The sequence below is a fragment of the Grampus griseus genome, assembly GCF_964374135.1.
Source record: "Grampus griseus genome assembly, chromosome: 3".
NCBI lineage: Eukaryota > Metazoa > Chordata > Mammalia > Artiodactyla > Delphinidae > Grampus > Grampus griseus.
In genome coordinates, this window is record NC_139019.1 from 35,565,149 (window position 1) to 35,584,015 (window position 18,867).

The following is an 18,867-nucleotide window of genomic DNA, read 5'->3' on the forward strand; positions in this document are numbered from 1 at the left end:
GCACAGCCAGGGAGATGAAAAGTGTAAGGTCTCTGTACTCTCCTAAGAGCCATCCCAGACGTGAGGGAGATGTCCAGGGAGTCTGCCTTAGAACCTCTGGCCCTTCTAGTTCTGCATCCATCCCTGAGCCTATTTTTCTCCCTGTCAGAGTCCCTGTCCTTGGTCCCACACCCCAAGCTTTCTCTGCTAGGTCTTCTGTGCCATACACAGGAGTTACCACCACGAATGACTTGGAATCTTGGGGAGTCCCTAAACCCCCTGTGACAAAGGTGTGGGGAAAGCACTTGCTGCAGAGTGCTAAGTGTCAGACTTCTGGACATTTGTTCCCAAGTTCTTACTCTGTGAGATGGTTAAGGCTGTTGAGACTATTAATACAGTGAATACAATATAGTTATCCCACACTATTCAGAATCTTTCTCTTTGATGCTAGAGTTTGGAGAACTTTGGATGAAATTTTTTCGTAGATCCCTTGCTGTCCAGAGTTGCTTGCTACATACTGCTTGAAACTGAGAAAACATAGATTCAAATAGTGTGGGATCCCTCACTATTCAAACCCTTGTTAGTAATACTCAAGAACTGGATAAATAAGTGAACAGCAAGGGAATCTCCTAATTTACTTAAAGGCTCACTATGAATTTAGAAGGCTTTAAGGTAACTAATTTGGGGTAACTAATAGGCATTCATGAAATCTTTGGGGAAAATGCTTTCTGGTTTTACAAACATTATATGTAAAGACCTGTGGTATATTTGGAAACTGCCTAAAGGTATAGTTTTTAGTCCTTAAAAAACAAATAAGCACCTATGTTAATGGTCTTCTGATGAACATGTTTGTGGTAACTGTGGATTAGTTTTGCAAAAGCATTGGTGTACCTGCAGCACAACTTAGTAAATAAATGTTACTTGGTGACTAGCACACTTTGATAGGAGTTTCCAGTACCCCAACAGATAATCACTTCTATATTATTTCCTATCAGTGTGAAAGTAGAAACAATTGTCTCTTTTACCCAAAACACTACCTAGTGACTTACCTGTTTGAAAATAGGACAACGCAAACCATTTTGGAAGTTTTTAAATATGCTTTCCAAGCCCTGCACATTGTATTTTGGATTGAGCAGAAAAGTATAGAGCTAAATCACATTATGGGTTTTTTTTAAAATTTATTTATTTTATCCATTTTTGGCTGCGTTGGGTCTTCGTTGCTGCACACGGGCTTTCTCTAGTTGTGGCGAGCGGGGGCTACTCTTCGTTGTGGTGCGCAGGCTTCTCATTGCGGTGGCTTCTCTTGTTGCAGAGCAGGGACTCTAGGCGCACGGGCTTCAGTAGTTGCAGCACACGGGCTCAGTAGTTGTGACTTACAGGCTCTAGAGCACAGGCTCAGTAGTTGTGGTGCACGGGCTTAGTTGCTCCACGGCATGTGGCATCTTCCTGGACCAGGACTTGAACCCGTGTCCCCTGCATTGGCAGGCGGATTTTTAACCACTGTGCCACCAGGGAAGCCCCACATTATGTTTTATGTCTGTGTTTCCCTTCAAAATGATGTGAGATAACTTAAGTAACTTAGTTAAGTAGTTGTTACAAATTACAGAACCAGATGCCCTTTGAAGGAACAGTTTAGTATGTAAAGCAAACTGAACTTTTATTGTCTTTTTTAACCTCGATCAATTATTGTACTAGTAATTAGTCACAAGACAGCATATGTGATCAGTGATTTAGTAAATTCAAGAGGAACATAAGTAAACAGGTTTTTTTTTTATAAATTTATTTATTTTTGGCTGTGTTGGGTCTTCGTTTCTGTGCGAGGGCTTTCTCTAGTTGGCGAGCGGGGGCCACTCTTCATCACGGTGCGCAGGCCTCTCACTATCACGGCCTCTCTTGTTGCGGAGCACAGCCTCCAGACACGCAGGCTCAGTAGTTATGGCTCACGGGCCCAGTTGCTCTGCGGCATGTGGGATCTTCCCAGACCAGGGCTCGAACCCTTGTCCCCTGCATTGGCAGGCAGATTCTCAACCACTGCGCCACCAGGGAAGCCCCCAGTAAACAGTTTTTAATTGTGTTTGTGTTAATAAAGGGTGGATCATTTTTCACTTATAACAAACTAAGTGTAAAGATAAATGGTCCCGTTCCTGTTTCCTGCTCTCAACATATACATAATATACCCCCCTCAATTTCATATTTTGTATACTTTCATTAGTTTAGTGCTTTGGTTTCTTGTATGTTCTTAAAGCATGCACAGTAATCCACGCTTGATTTGCAAAATTTTGGCTGTTACTTGTCCTGAATTACTTCGTTTCCATTTGGAAAATAGTGATGATAATGCCAGCCTGCTAGGTCATGGAGATAAATTTTAGAGTCCCTGCCTTCAAGGAGTTCAAAGTTACGTTAGGGGAGACAAGCAGGCACAATCAGCTAAGTGCTGATAGAGGTAAGCACAGAGTCTTATGGGAATGCCTGCTTGTGCTGTTTATGATGAAAGAGACAAGGATGGCTTCCTAGAGGGTTTACCCTATGACTCCCAAAGGAAAAGGAGTTAGCCAGGAGATAAACATTCCAGACAAAAGAAATTAAGTGTACACAGACATAGAGGAGAGATAAGTCACTCATTTGGAGTACTTGCTAGCAGGTTGTTATGACTGGAGGATTGGGTCCGAATGCCAGGAGATGCAGCTAAAGAGTTTGGAGGGCTGACCATGTGGCGTGCACTTAGGCATCATGGACGATCTCCCAGTGGTTCAAGGACGAGAGAGAAAGTGATGGGAGATGAGGCTAAGATCATGTAGTTATTTTCATTTAAGTGCTGTAAATGAGTTTGGATTTTTATCTTGAAAGACTCTGGGTCACTTTAAAGAAATTTAAGCCAGGGAGTTTTCTGATTAAATTTATGCTTTAGAGAGAGAGAACTGGCAGGATAGATTGGAGTGGGTGAAGCCTACTGCGTCTAATTCGAAGGCTGTTGGAGTAATCTAAACAAGAATGGGGGATTGAATAAAGGCGGTAATAGTGAAAAAGGGTTGGAGATACAACATTAAGTAGGCAGAATCAACAGGGTTTGGTGATTGGTGAGATGTAGGGGTAAAAGAGAAGGTGACTCCCAGCTTTCTGATTTGGGTGGCTACATGATTGGAAGTTTATTAATTTAGAAAGAAAAATATAGAAGGGTAAGATTTGTGGGTGGGGGGAGAGAGCCAGATATATTGACAGATATGCCTGTGGAACATCGCATGTGAAAGAATCCAAAGATTACCTGTAACCATGTTTTCAAGTAATTGTTCCCTAGTTGCCCAGAGAGGTAGTGTGGAATTGTAGGAAAAAATCTGGGTCCGGAAACCATAATTAGATTGAAGCTCCAGGTTTTTTTTATTTTTTGTTTTTTGGTTTTTTTTTTGGCCACACTGCGCAGCTCGCGGGATCTTAGTTCCCTGACCAGGGATTGAACCCTGGCCCTGGCAGTGAAATTGCCAAGTCCTAACCACTGGACCGCCAGGGAATTCCCAGGCTCCAGTTCTGACATTTGTCAGCTTGATGAACTTTATCTTTGGGCCTCTTTCCTTGTCTGTGTAAATAAGAATAATGATGCCTACTTTACAGGGTTGTGACAAATAAGAGAAAATGATAAAAGCACTTGGAAGACTGTACTTTCTACACATCTAAAGTATAATCAATCTCTTACAATTCCTAGATTTTATTGGGCTTATTAAACTAAATTTTTAAATAGCAGAAGCTCAAAAGATGTGCACTGAAAAGTGAATCTCTTTCCTACTTAAATAGATATCCCCAGAAGCAGTTACTGACATCGTTTCCTTATTTGTCCTTCCAGATATATTCTTTGCATTTTCAAGTAACCATAAACAGACACACACAGAAGTTTTGAAACAAACAAACAGGAGCATGCAATACAGTGTTACGCCATTTAATTTATCTTGAACTCTTTTTAATGTGTGAAACATTCATGAATCTACTTAATTTTTTTCACTGTGGCTGCATGGTATTTCAGTGTTTGGGTATGCCATAATTTACTTACTCCTGTGGATACACTTTTAGGTTGTTGCTAGTCTTTTACTATTACACACTGTGCTGCAATAAACACACCTGTACATAATCTTTGTGTACATGTTCAAATAACTTAATTTTTGACAGCAGAATTGCCAAGTCACAGAATATGTGCATTGTAAATCTTGGCAAATATTATCAAATTGCCCTTTAAAGAGGTTATGACAGTTTTCATCTGTAGGCTTCATTTATAGTAAAAAATTATATACTATTAAAACTATTCTAGTTAGCAGTATCTCCCAACATTTGGGGAGTTGTAAAGGAGTTTCTATACCAACAATAATTCTAGGTGATTAGGTCTTCTCTCTCAAATTAATTTTTTCATCTCATGAAAATTATATAAAAAATAAGCTATAATTGTTTTGTCAGGGATAAAACACAGCTCAGAGTTACTTGACTGTGTCTGTTCCACGTGAGTATGAGGGTCATGTCTAGGACCAGATCATCACTGAGGTTCCACCTCTGAAATCTTAGTCCTGTTCTCTACAAGCATCATCCTGTCTCTTGAATTCTCACTGCTTTCCTTACTTTGACTGTGGGAGTCTACCTCATTTAGCCTTCCTGTCTTTCCATATCCCTTTCCACCTAGTTTATTGCCCCGTTTCTGACGTTATCTTGTCCTCATTGTATATATCTTGAGTCACTTTTTCTTGTACTCTAAGCATATTCCCTTTGGCTTCCCCCCCCCCACATTCAGTATTTTTATTTAATTTTTTAGCGGACAATTTACATACCTCCCCCCCCTTCCTTTAAGTTAGTGTGACAATTTTCCATAATAAACTACTTAAAGAGAAGCTTTGGTCAAGAATGGAATGAGGGCTTCCCTGGTGGCGCAGTGGTTGAGAGTCCGCCTGCCGATGCAGGGGACATGGGTTCGTGCCCCGGTCCGGGAAAATCCCACATGCCACGGAGTGGCTGGGCCCGTGAGCCATGGCTGCTGAGCCTGCGCGTCCGGAGCCTGTGCTCCGCAACGGGAGAGGCCACAACAGTGAGAGGCCCGCCTACCGCAAAAAAAAAAAAAAAAAAAAATGGAATGAAATAGCAAAACAAAACCCAAATCACTGCTGCTTTTAAAAAACCAACGCTTTCACCAATTATCCTCAAACAAAACACACAACAAGGTTTGCGCCATATGTGTCTTCAGTGTTTCCTGGCGGCCGGCTCTCCTACCCATGATGCAAATGGCGCAGCTGCCCGGCGCAGCCTGTCCGTCCTCATGCTGGACCTGGGAGGCTCGCTCAGCTTCACATTATCCGAAGGCCCTGGATAGAAGACTCTAAGGTCTTGAAATCCCAAATGGTCATGGCTCCATCGATGCCAGTAGTGCAAAATTTGCGACAATCTTGCTTGTCCACCTCATAAATAGACACTTGAGTGATGCTGTTCTGGTGCAGCGTCTCCAGGGCCGTGTTGCGGTCCTCGGTCGTGGCCCGCCTGCCTATGTTGCGGAAGCGCTCCATGGCCGACATGTTGCGTTGGATGCTCTGTTTCGGGATGTCTAGCTTGGAGACGAAGGTCAAGCAGCCGCGGTCGGCGCAGCTAAAGAGCATGGGGCAGCAGTCACGGCCGGCGGCCACGACGCTGTTTTCCGAGACGAAGCGCACACTCAGGAGGGGCAGGAACTCTGTCTTCAGAGTTGAGACCTGCACACTTTTTGAGGCATCGGCAACGGACACGGTGCTGTCGTGGCTGACCCAGGCCAGGCAGCTCCCGCTGGCAGAGAAGCTGACCCCGTGCACCCAGCCGCCAGTGCCACTGCCACCAAACTCTGACATCAGCTGACCAAAAGGCATCTTGCTGCCCCAGGGCGTACTGGCTGGCTTCTCATCCACTTCTTTAATGTAGGCAAAAAACACTCTGCCTTTGAAATCACAGGATCCTGCTGCCAGCAAGACGTTGTTGGGATGCCAATCCAAGCTGAGGACCGTGGAGCGAATGGGTTTTTAAATGTGCTTGCTTACCCACCGGTCATTTTCGGACTCAAAGTAACAGAACTGAGTCGTGCTCCGCTGCCCACAGCAAATTTGTTCTGTAGCGGGGACCACTTGACAAAAGTGGCTGCACGGTTAATTCTCAGGATCACCAGGGTCGGCTTCCAGACACCATCTTTCTGACTCCACACGTAGGCATTGCGGTCAGGCCCACAAGTGACGACGCCGTCACTCTTGGGAGCCCAGTCTGTACCTGTGATGTGTCTGCTGTGCTCCTTGAGTTCATGAGCTTTCACCCACTGGCTCCCGTTCTTCTCATAGATGTGGACTTCGTGGTTTTTGGGGCTAAGGGCAATCTGGGTACGATCCCTGTTCCAGGCATGACAGGTGATTGGCTCTAGTAAAAAACTGACGCAGGGACATTATTCTTAGTGCCTTCAAAGGACAGAAAGCTGGGGGTCGGGGCCGTCCGAACGGGCTCGGAGCGTTGAATTCGCGGACTCTGGTCAGTCAACGCGAACAGGCTCCAGCAGGTGCGGGCGGAGGACCGAGGCCCAGCTCCCTTTGGCTTTTGAACCCTACATCCTGGAACTAATTATTGCAGTCATTTACTTCTGCTCCCTGCTGAGCACTGCTGGAAAAAATTCTTATCAGACCTTAAGTTAGGCGTTTTGGTGTCTGATTTATATCTTTCCTTTCCTAATTGGCATTCTAGACCTTCAGTGCAGCACTCAAGACCTCTGCCCACACCCCACCCCAGCAGATGACATGTTTGTCTGACTTCCTACCCCCAACCTAGCTGTGTTGTAAACTATGTGGTTCCTCGTTGTCTCCTTCTGTTTTATTACAGAGAAAGATATTTCCCTTTTCTTCAAGGCCAATCCTGAATCCCACACCTTGATGTCTCCTCCAAGACCATGTTTCATCTGTCATTCCTACTACTCTCTCCTTCTCCTTCAGCAAATAAGTAATGACTCTCTTCTGGCTTAGAGGACCTCTTATTGACATGTCCCTCTCTAGCCATGTCTCCTCTTTACTTCCAAGCCTTCTTGAAAGAATTTCTGTACCGACAGTTTCCATTAACTTGCCTCACTCATGCTCCCTTATCCCACTGTAGTGTGGCTTCTGATTCCACCATACCACTCACAGTGTTCTTGCTAGAGTTATTCCAATCCCCTGTTGTTATCCTACCTGATCTTTCTGTTCACTTAGACGCTGTTTATTACCTCATCTTCCTGAAATTTCTTTCTTAATTTTCCTCAGTGTTCTTTCCTTCTACTTTTGGCTATTCTTTTTGTTTTCTTTGCTTGCTTCATCTACCTGCTGTTTTAACTGGATGTTTTATTGGATTCTGTATCTGTATGTCAGTCCACCCTCTGTTTAGCTCCAGATTTGTCTATGTAACTGTCTACCAGATTTTCCACTTTGCTTTGAGTACCTCAGACTCACTGACTCAAAAATGAATTTATAATCTTCCCTAGCACATCCCACTCCAAACCTACTGGGACTCCTCTGTTCTTTATTCTGGTTGGTATTCTAAGCCAGAGATCTGGGAGTCAGTATGGCACCTCCCTCCTTACCCCTCACCTGCCATGCTGTTTTACACTTCTGTGCCTCTGCCTAGAATAACCTACTTCTTTCCTGTCCTTCGCTCATTCCATTCCAGGCAGAATTCATCACTCTCCTCCTCTGTACTGCTGCAGTCCCATTTCCCATTGCCCTCTTCTCTGTAACAGGCCTTCTGTGGTGCATTGCATTTGTTTATGTTCATGTATTTCACCTTCCTGAAATACTCTGGCCTATGATATGAAGTTTTTAAAAACAAGGACAGTTTATCTTCATTACCTGGCATGTGGCCTGGCAACACAATAATTGCTCAAAAAATGCTTGTGGAATGGAGAGGGGTGCATGTCCCCAAAAAGGAAATTGACCTTGATTTTTATCTAAGGGAAAATATACAATTTTTTAAGAAATGCAAAAACATGGAACAATATTCAGATCCAAATTTTATTTCTTTGCCAGAGCACAGATATAATCACAAGAATCATTAAAAACTTACTATTTCCACCTCTTAGAATAGTCTTTCGGATGTGGTGGAAACATCTGAGTTATAAGTTCTGATCCTTCTTTCAAGAAGGTGCTATTAGAATTAACCAAAAAGAAAAAACTTTTTGCATTTTCTGTTTTTCTTAATTTGTCAATATGATTTTTTTTCTATTCTAACAGGTGAAAAACCTTTTGAATGTCCAAATTGTCATGAACGATTTGCTAGAAATAGCACCCTCAAATGTCACCTGACTGCATGCCAAACTGGAGTGGGGGCAAAAAAGGGAAGAAAGAAGCTTTATGAATGTCAGGTATGTGTGGGTGTATTCCGTCCTTAGCAAAGGAGTCTGCGTTTGAAATCATTAGAGGTGAAGGGTGACGGACCTAGAGCAAAGGTATAGAGCTGACAACTTCAGAAAGAAATGAGAGTAAAGAACATCATTGTCCTGCTTTCATAAGGGGGAATAGTAATAGTAGTAGTTGTTGTTTTTATCCAACCCTAGATGATACCAATGTCAATAAAACTATGTCCTAAGTAACATAGTCTGAAACTATGGTTATTCTTAACCATAGAACAATCATTAGAATTCAGGAGTGGGGTGGAGGAGGCAGACCAGCTATAATTGGCGGCTCTTCCATGATTAGTGTGTATTTATCCCACATGGTGAAATTGTTCTTAATGTTGATATCACGGAAGAAATTATAATAGTGTTACTTTATAGTCCTTTAATATAGGCAATATTAAAATGTTTCCCCAAAAGGATTTAAGTTGTTAGCTAATCAGGTAAAAGATCAAATAAACAAAAGAATTATGAAATTCCCTTAGACTATGTTACACATGTCATATTTATAACATTTTCAGAAAAATCTTCAACTTTTTTCTTATAGAGAATAAATGCATCCATATTTCCTTCAGTTTGAATATAAATGTTAACACCAAATGTTTGGTTATTTCAGGTCTGTAATAGTGTGTTTAACAGCTGGGACCAGTTCAAAGATCACTTGGTAATACACACTGGAGATAAACCCAACCATTGTACTTTGTGTGACTTGTGGTTTATGCAAGGAAATGAATTAAGGAGGCATCTCAGTGATGCTCATAATATTTCAGAGCGTCTAGTAACTGAAGAAGTTCTTTCAGTAGAAACACGTGTGCAAACTGAACCTGTGACATCAATGACTATTATAGAACAAGTTGGGAAGGTGCACGTGTTACCATTGCTTCAGGTTCAAGTGGATTCGGCACAAGTGACTGTGGAACAGGTCCACCCAGATCTGCTCCAGGACAGCCAAGTGCACGATTCACATATGAACGAGCTTCCAGAACAGGTCCAGGTAAGTTATCTAGAAGTGGGTCGAATTCAGACTGAAGAAGGTACCGAAGTACATGTAGAGGAGCTGCACGTTGAACGGGTAAATCAGATGCCAATGGAAGTACAAACTGAGCTTCTAGAAGCAGACTTGGATCAAGTGACCCCTGAAATCATGAACCAAGAGGAGAGAGAGCCTACCCAAGCAGATGCTGCTGAGGCGGCCAGAGAAGATCACGAAGATGCTGAGGGTTTAGAGACCAAATCAACAGTGGATTCCCAAGTTGAAAAGTCAGAAAATGAGAACAGAACACCTATGCCAGTTTTAGAATGAAATAACAAATGAATATATTTTTAAATTTATGTGTTGAGTTTTTGAACTGATGATGGGCAGTGTGACTGTCCCTAAGCTAACAGACATGTGGACCAAAGTTAAGCTCTTTCCTGTTGTGTTGAACTGTTTCTATTGAAACAAACTGATTTTCCCCCACTTGATGCCACAGAGGAGGGATCTTTCCCATAAGTGAATGGGAAGCTTTGAGAAGTATATTTCTGGAAAACTGAAATGGATTATATTCTTATTATATAGTTGGGTACGAATGTATCTATTTTCATTGTGGTAAGGGTTCTCCCTTCTCTCTTTGCCCAGTCATGTCCTTCCTCAAGTTTTTTTTCCCCCATATTGTAAAATCAAACATAAAATCATTAGAATACAAGTTTATGTATTCTAATGCATGTTAGAATATTTGAATATATAGGAAACACAAGGCTGCATGAAGAAAAGTGCATTGTTACTGTGCAGTTAAATTTTGGCTTCTGGCTTTCTTTAGCTTGAACAACACTCTTGTCTACCCTGACAGTCACAGATGTCATCTCTGCAACAGAAACGGTGGTGGTGGCGGCAAATTTCTAGAATGTTTAAAAACCAACCACACCCATGTGCCTTTTCAAATTCAACTAAACTTCTGTAAAGCGCCTCTGGGTCTTTCAGAGTTTGTGTTGCAAGGAGCAATGTAGGTCATGCTATAGCACTCGGTATTTTCCTTACAGTGACAGCTACCGGTTCTTTTTCACTTCAGTTAGATTGAGAAATTTCATTCAGTGGCGGCTGAAGGGCCATTTTCAATTGGGAAAATTCACTTATATCTGTGGTAAACTTTATTTTGATGAAAAGTTGCACTAGTATTTTACCACCAGATGAAAAAAAAGATGAGCATCACTTAAAAATTAATGTATTTAAAAGTACAGAGAAAAAACATGTATATAATATATTAGGCTTTGTTTTGAATGAATCTTTTTCCCCAATCCTTAATGTAAAGATCTTGTGCTATAACTTTTAAAGCCATACAAATAAGAGTGCTAAACTGTGGACTTAAAAGTAGGTGTGTAAATATTTTTAATCAGTATTACTTGGAAAATAAAATATAACAACCACATACACCAATATGCTATTTTCTTTACCTGTTAAATATTGGGAGATATTTACATTTTTAAAGTAAACTTTAAAATTATGTGTTCATGACTCTTTTTTCACCTTACCAGTGTGGAAGTTGGTTCGTGGTCAGAGATGTCTTCTCATCTGTATTAACATGACTGATAACACGAATTGAGATATAAAATTCTCAGTACACATCTCCAGTCCCCAAAAATCAGTTCAAAAGAAAGGAAGGAGGAAGAGGTTGATATTTGCTCTTCTGTATGGTGGAGCACAATAGCCAATGGGATTTTAGTACAGCCTATTTTAAAAATACTTTCTCCACTTACTAGTGTGTTAAATTTAAAAGATCAATTCAACATGACTTTTAGTAATGCTGATGTTAAATGGTATCACATTTATGAAATTACTGAAGAGGATGGCTTCACACAACTGGAGAAGTCATGGATTTAAAGATAATAGGAATTAGAAGGTGGTTTTTATTTTAGGATCAAAGTGTATGAACATTTCCAAGTCTGTTCTCTTTGGCAGTTGGGTATCTGCTACAAAGCTTATATTTTTATTTATATATATATATATTTTTTTCTTTTTTTGAAGTCAGAAAATACTAATGATAGAATTATATCATACTGAATTTTTCAGTTTGCCTTAAGATGTCCACGTTCCTGAGTTAGTTGTAGTTTAAAGAAATGTTTACATTCCTGACATAACAGTGGTCTCAAGTATATAAATTATTAGTTAGTATCTAGTGAATTTTGAATGCTGAAAATAGCTCATGCTGTGCCCTTAAGCCAAGGTATGAAACAAGGTTTACTTTTAAACATAATCTTTCTAGAGCCCTGACCACAAGGTAGAGATCAGGGACAAAGGCACAGAAAAGCATTAAAATTATCATTTGAGTTTTTAGATTTGGCAAGGCCTTTCAGAACAGGTTTGAGGGACAGGTATAGTTCATTTTACTTTTCCCAAAAGTGAAGGCTGTATCAGCGTGCTCCAAATGCCAGTAAATGTGATTGCAGAAGAGAGAAAGCTACCCACTGGTGGTAAACCTTAGGTTGACTAGGACTTGGCAGTTCATAAAGCATTTTACAGTAACAGCTATTAAAAACCATGATGTATATTGTACTGAACTGGGTATTTTGTTCCTCTCACTTTACTCCTACTGGAGTTTTTAGCTAGGTCTACAGTGTGACACCTGGGCAGTAGTGCCAGACATTGGTCATCATAGGAATCCCAAGAGCACTGGAGAACGATAGGAGAGCCTCTTCTATCTCCCCTACTCCACTGTTCAACAGCAGTTCTTTGATTATCTGACACCAACTGGGTTTCCTTCAATTCTGACAGTACCAAGAGTTAATGTAGATTCCAGAAATTAGAAGTACCACAAGATTGCCCCCACTTCAGACACCAGCCGACAATAGAGTCCCCAGGGTACCCACACTTCTGCCTGGCCAACTACAAATTAGGTGTTCCCACCCCTTCCCAGGTTCAATAATGTGCTAGAATGACCCAGAATTCAGGAAGGCACTGTACTTAGGAGTGTGGTTTTGTTATAAAGGATACAAACCAGGAACAGATGGGAGGAAGGACATGCATAGGGCAAAGTGGGGGGAGAAGTGTACAGCACTTCCCTGTCCTGTCCTGGTGCTGCACCCTCCCAGCACATGGGTGTGTTTACCCAGATGCTCCTTTAACATTGTTTACTTAAGTTTCATTACCTAGACATGATTAAGTTATTGGCCATTGATTATTGAACTCTCTCCAGCCCCTCCTACTTCCCTGGAGATCTTGGGGGTGAGGCTGATAGTTCTAGCCCTCTGATTCATATGGTTGATTCCTCTGGTGACCAGAGCCTAAAGTCACCTCATTACATAAACTCAGGTATGGGCTTGTTAGGAATAACAAAAGACGTAACTCAGGAAATTGCCAGGGTTCTAGGAGCTTAGTGCCAGGAACCAGGGACAAAGACTGAATACATACTTTTTTATTATACCGTATGTATCATCTGAGATTCAAAGGAAAACTAACTGAACCCTCATGTCAATACATTTAAAATCTAGAAATCTTTTGGATATGTACAAAAACAGAAGGATCTTACAGTCTTACCATTTAAAAAGGCTGCCATCCTCATGATACTATTGAAAGTAGAAATATTTTCATGGAAAGGTAAGTGCTTCTCCAACTACATTCAGTTTTGAAGTAATATTTCAAGATTAAAGAAGTCCATGAGAGTCTTCTAATTACCCACTTTATACTTTGAATAAGCAAACAGTATTGACTGAGGCCTAGATGTAGATAAAGTGTCAACCAGTAAATCAAGTGGATTTTAATGCACATCTTCAACATGGGTTGATTGTTCTAAACGAACAAATGAACAATTAAAGACCAAACAAATGGTCTTTAAAGTGTTCACATGGAAACAGTTTTATAACTGTCATGTAAAATTACAAGTAAATGACCTCTTAAAAGTTTAGCCTGATTTTGTTGGAGGTAACGTAATAGCTTTGAATTTATTAACACTAACCACTGTGTTTGTTATATCAGGAGAGAGAAACCTAAGCTGAATGTTTTTCATGTGTAATGTGCTGAGCTGTGCCATGGCTCTTAAAGAATTTGTCATAAAGGATTCAAGTGAGAAGCAGAAGGAATTAAAACTATCACCACCAATTACTGAGATCCATTGTATTTGGAGGCCTAGAAGTGTATTGCTTTAAAACCATAAATGTAGAGGCTGTCATTATCATAAATGTATGCTGAATTTACAGAATATCTTAAAACTACTACATGTTCTATAAATGTTACTTCATTAATTCTGTTGACATGGTACGTAGGAAGGCAGCATGTGAATTCATAATTTTTTTCTCCTCAACTTTCCCACAACCTAATACGACACTAAATATGACACATACAACTGAAGTGATGCCCACCTTGATATTTGTACCAAAATACCGCCTAGGAGAGAAAAATCTTGTAACAATAGTGTCATTTATGAATCACTTATTATATGCCAAGCACTTTACATTTAATCATCTCAACGACCTCATGAGGTAATTAACATTATTAGCTATCATTTTACAAATAGAGGAAACTAAGAGGAGGAGATGAGAAATAGCTGGTAGAAAGTGGAGCCAATATTTGAAACCAGGGAGTTAGACTCCACAGACTACACCCTTGATCACTAAAATACAGTTACCTCTGTATGAGATCTGTTTGTGGCTGACGATATTGGATTGCACAGAGCATAAGTCAAACACCCATTTTCCTTTTGTAATTTACATCAGCCCTTGATGGGGTTGGGGTGGGGGAACAGGAGATGGGAAAAGGTGGCAAAACACATGGAGCAAATTGCCTTTTGGTAGCTCCTTGCCAGTCTCCTTGCCTTGAGACCACACCATCTAGGCAATGGTTCTGCAACAACAGCGTGCATCAGCATTTTGTTAAAACGCACAATTCGATTGGTCTGGGTAAGGACCCAAGAATTTGCATTCCTAGGTAATACACTGGGTTTAGTCCTGGAACCACACCTGGAGAATGGCTGACACAGAGTACTTAAAGGAAGCACAAATGACTAGCCAGTGGCACTAACTTGTTTTGAGGGTCTCTTCTTTTTTTGTAGCGTAGTCAGGTGCTACTCAAAATATCTTGTTACTTGTTGTTCATGTTTACTATTCACGTAATGGACTGGACTAAGACAACAGTCTTGAATTTTTTTGTTTCAAGAGCGTTCTACGTATTCTCAGTAATGAATTGCCTTTATAATGTTTCTGAAATGAAAATGCCACAAAGACATGAAATGTTAGAGAATAAGAAATTAGAAACTGGAAAATCACAATAATTGAATAATTTTGCTTCCACTGGGTAACTCAAATATACTTTAGAGACAAAACAATAGCTAATTATCTGCTGAGGAGCAAATGTCAATGTATGAATTCACCTAAGAAGAGCTAGATCATTAACTGGTTGGGAGTTTGGTAGACCACCCATATTAGAGCAGTAACTGTGTCCTCTGAAATAATAGTTATCAATTAGATACAGCTATGAAACACTATGGAGGGAATAATAGGGGTTCAGAACCCTAGTCCAGTTGAAATGGTGCTTATGAAAAACTAAAGACAAAAATCAAACAAAAGTAACTATTTGATTCTGACAACTTTTCATGAGATAATTTCACTACAGGATCAATGGGCCCAAAGCCTTCATCTGTTCACTGTCCAACTGTAAATAATACCCAAGTGCTGATTATAAGAAAATATCACACTTATTGCTATACTTGGCTACATAGTCAAAATTTTGGAGTATAGTTGCTACTATAGGGAATCTCACTTTTTATATGAAAATATCTCAAGATCACAATTAGGGGTTTTTTCTCTCCCCCCTCCCTCCCACCTCTCTCTCTTTTCTCTGTTGTACTTTACCTTTAGAAAGAAAGCTCAATATTGAACATTAATGACTAAATGATGAGGCAGGGAAGTCTAAAGTGAATTAAAGTATGCAGTATATCAATAGAATGTAAGCTGACCGGCAGAAGGAGTAGTGGCAGCTCACTCAGCTGCTGAAATTTACAACCTTTTTTTCTACTTTGTTGTTGTTGTTAACTTATACTTGCTCAAGTAGAAGACTCACCTATATTAGAAAAATAAGTTAAAAACTACTCCAAGACCCATTAATCAGAAATAACTATTGTTAACATTACATGAATATCTGTCCATATACATATGCACAAGAGAGAGAGAACTTTTAAAAACAGAATTGCCCTGCTAGTCTTAATTCTTTTGGTTTAATTTTGCTCGAATATAACAGAAATAAGAAGGGAAGCAGGATACATGGATAAACCTCAGATAAATGTTTCTTTACTACTAGTCCTTTAAAGGTTCCTATAAAATTAAGGAAAAAGCGATTTTAATAAATACTAATTGTCAGTGATTCAATTTGATTTGCTAATTATATTTGCATTGTCAAGGCTTATAAAGTCAGTGTGCAGATTAAACAGCTGATTAATTACAGCACAGAGAGAATTTGTGAAATAGAAGACAGAGCTGAAGAAATTACCCAGAATCTGAAAGAAGGTAAAAATCTGGAAAATATGAAAAAAGGCATGAGCTAGAATGAGGGGGTCTGACACACATAATGTTCAACTGGAAAACCTGAAAGGAAGATAAACATGGGACAGGGATCATATTCAAAGAGATATTGTCTGAGAATGTTTCTGAAGTGTCTGTAAGACATGAAGTCTCAGACTCGGGTAGCACACAGAACCTTAACAGCATAAATAAAACAAATTTTCCTGGAACAGGATATACCTTTTGAGTTACAGGTTCAACTCTACAGCAATATGCAGTCTTAGAAAACTTTTGCTCTGTGTCGGCTCCCAAGATATGTCAAATATGCCTACCAGGAGAGAGGAAGGAGAGTGGAGGTAGGAAAACCCCATGAATAGCCCAGGTTCCCATTCAACAGGGATGCTATGTATCAGGTAACTTAATGACCAGAAAATAAGAGTAGAATGTCCCTATATGCCCTAGAACAGCACTAAAGGTGGAAAGGTCCCTCAAAACCTGAAATAAAAATAATAGCTACCATTTATTAGGCATTTATTAGACATTTGGGCCCCAGCTACTTAGAGACTGTGATGAAAGGAGTAGACAGATACATTGTCAGTGGGGGGTCCTCCTGACTACCACCTGAGCCCATGGACTCCAGATTAAGAAAACCTAGTTTACTGTTTTCCAGAAACGTTGTCTCAATTCTCACAACTCCCAGATTACAGGTGAGGAAACAGACTAGAAGGTGCTTGAAACCAGAGTGTCATATAAGTAGTAAGTAACAGCTACGAGTCAAGGTGTAGCTTTATGACTCAAGAATCTAAACTTTTAGCCACTGTCAATGTTACTCAAAGTATAGAACAAGGACCTCCTGCATTAGAGTCAGTTGTTCCTAAGAATGTTTTTGACTTCTTTTCCGCTAACACAAGGGAGCAGGGTTTAGCAAACTAAATTTTAATGAGCTCTGCAATAACATGAAACTGTCTATACTGTCTTTACAGGTCTTACAGTTTCATCAATTCTTTTGGAAAATAATATTTTTCTGACATTAAAATTTTTCTCTGACATATACACCCATTGTAGAAAATGCAAACAACACTGGAAAGTATTAAGATCGTTTAAATCACCTGAGATTCTGCCACATAACCAAAAACATTTTCAATGTCCGGTGTAGTTCCTTCTAGTTATATATATCACAGATTTCTGTCATTCTGTTTTGCAACTTTTGCTTTCACTTAACATGTTGAAAATATTTCCCCATACTATTCAAAACAAGACATTTTAACCTCTATATATTACTGTTACATTGTAATCAACCTATTGTTGAATGGCCCTTTCTAGGAGAAAAACAACACGTTTTTCAAATGAAGGGAATTGAACCATGAGGTCAGCCCTGTATGGCTGGGTATCCCGGGACTCCCAAGGGAAGGGAAGGCATGAAGGAAGGGTTTATGATTTGAAAGGGAGCAGGCCCTAGCAGCATGTCTGCAAGAGAAATTGGGGTATAGGGGGCTCCTGGAATGGAGTCTGGCCAATGGACTTTAAGAGAAGTGGTTTCTGATGCTGAGTTTTAAGTTTTCCTTTTCTATGATAGCCTAAAGTTTTCAGTAACCTCTTAATTCTCTAGAATCGAGCATCGGCTTCGCCCTCTGGTGCTGTACGGGTCCATACATGGTGGGAGGGCCTATGACAGAGTACATGACAGGTTGGGAGTTTGAGGCTCTTGGTATCTAGGCAGTTTCTTTATGAAATCCTGCTCTGTGTATTGTCATGTTGTAGGATTCAAGGAGTATTTTATATTTTAAAAATATGCAATGATTTATCCTGTATTTTATTGTTTTAGAGAGACTGACGGCATGTATTAAGATTACTCCTTTTAAAAAAAGTCCTTTTGTCTTTTGAGGAGAAGTCCTCCCTTTAAAGTCACACTTTTCTCACAGAGAACCTTTATCCTACACAGGTAGATGACCACTCTTACAAAACAAGGAAGCAATTATTCTAGGTTCTCTTGGTTTTCCTGCCAATCTCAATGGTCAGTCTGTGGAGCTGTCCAAGGTTTTATTTCTTGTCTTTCCTGTTCTGGCCCCTTTAATCATCATACAAAGAGGCAGCAGAGGGTAGTAAGGAAGAGCTGCAGACTCGTGTGACCTTGAGCAAGTCAAATAACGTTTCTGGGCCTCAGTTTCCTCATCTATCAAAACAGGGATGGTAATAAGAGCACCTAACTAAAAAGGTTATTGTGAGGATTTAATCGGTTACTCTTTGTGAAAGTGTCACAGTTCCTGGCAAGTAGTGAAAAAAGGAATCTTTGGATACCCTAATTTCTACCATAAAAGGGTTTTAAACTTAGGTTATTTTTCTCCTCAGCTCTTTCGATTTTGTAAATACACCCTGGTAATCATGAATTGAGGATGCCGCAACAGGAGGAGGAGGAAAGAGTGTTCACTGAGCTGCGACTTAGGGCTCCTAATCATGGCTCTGCCATTAACTAGCTGTGTGGCCCTTGTTAAGTTAATTGACCTCTCCGACTTGGATTTCCTCCTCTGTAAAATGAAGGACTTGAACTTCAATAAATCAACTCTATGCTTCAGTATTCGGTGAATCGCATTCCCTCCTTGTTTGTAGACTGGAAAAATATTTGGCACCTATCATTAGCCAGAGAGTCATAGCTGCGGAGTACACAGGAAGTTAGGGGTCCACTGCCTAAGTGGCACCAAAGCAACAGGGCCTAATATATGCAAGGACTCCACGCTGAGGGTGGCATTAGCGCTTATTTCTGCAGAGCCTAAACCCTGCCAGACTCACCTGAAGGAGCCGTCACTCTGGTTTGCTAGAAAACCCCGTTCTGTTAGGAAGATTACTGGGTCGCTGTCTCCCAAGGACACGGAAACCTTTTTTATCCAGAGGCTGGAGCGGCTCAGTACGAAGCGTGAGTTGGGAGCTGTGTCAACCCTCTTTCGGCTGTGTGGCCACTTCGCATCCGTGCTCTAGGAGGCGTCCTCTCTGCGGCAGGGCCAAACCCCCTCCTCGAGTGTCTGCGACGGGTGTCCCCGCGC

General features: G+C 40.6%; 1 protein-coding gene and 1 pseudogene across 6 annotated transcripts in view; one reads left to right on the top strand and one right to left on the bottom strand.

Moving 5' to 3' along the window:
* ZNF131 (zinc finger protein 131) overlaps nt 1–10,847 on the top strand; it is a 32,893-nt gene extending 22,046 nt beyond the window's left edge. For all 5 annotated transcript variants that reach the window (XM_082650568.1, XM_082650569.1, XM_082650566.1 and 2 more), the window contains 2 exons: nt 8,205–8,335; nt 8,982–10,847. In XM_082650568.1, the coding sequence (XP_082506694.1) occupies nt 8,205–8,335; nt 8,982–9,668 (818 nt within the window). In that variant the 3' untranslated portion in view covers nt 9,669–10,847. The remainder of the gene's footprint in view (nt 1–8,204; nt 8,336–8,981) is intronic.
* LOC309820541 (actin-related protein 2/3 complex subunit 1A-like) lies at nt 5,032–6,360 on the bottom strand (annotated as a pseudogene). Its single transcript has one exon. The product of its transcript is annotated as an actin-related protein 2/3 complex subunit 1A-like (transcript).
* Nucleotides 10,848–18,867: the final 8,020 nt, after the last annotated feature.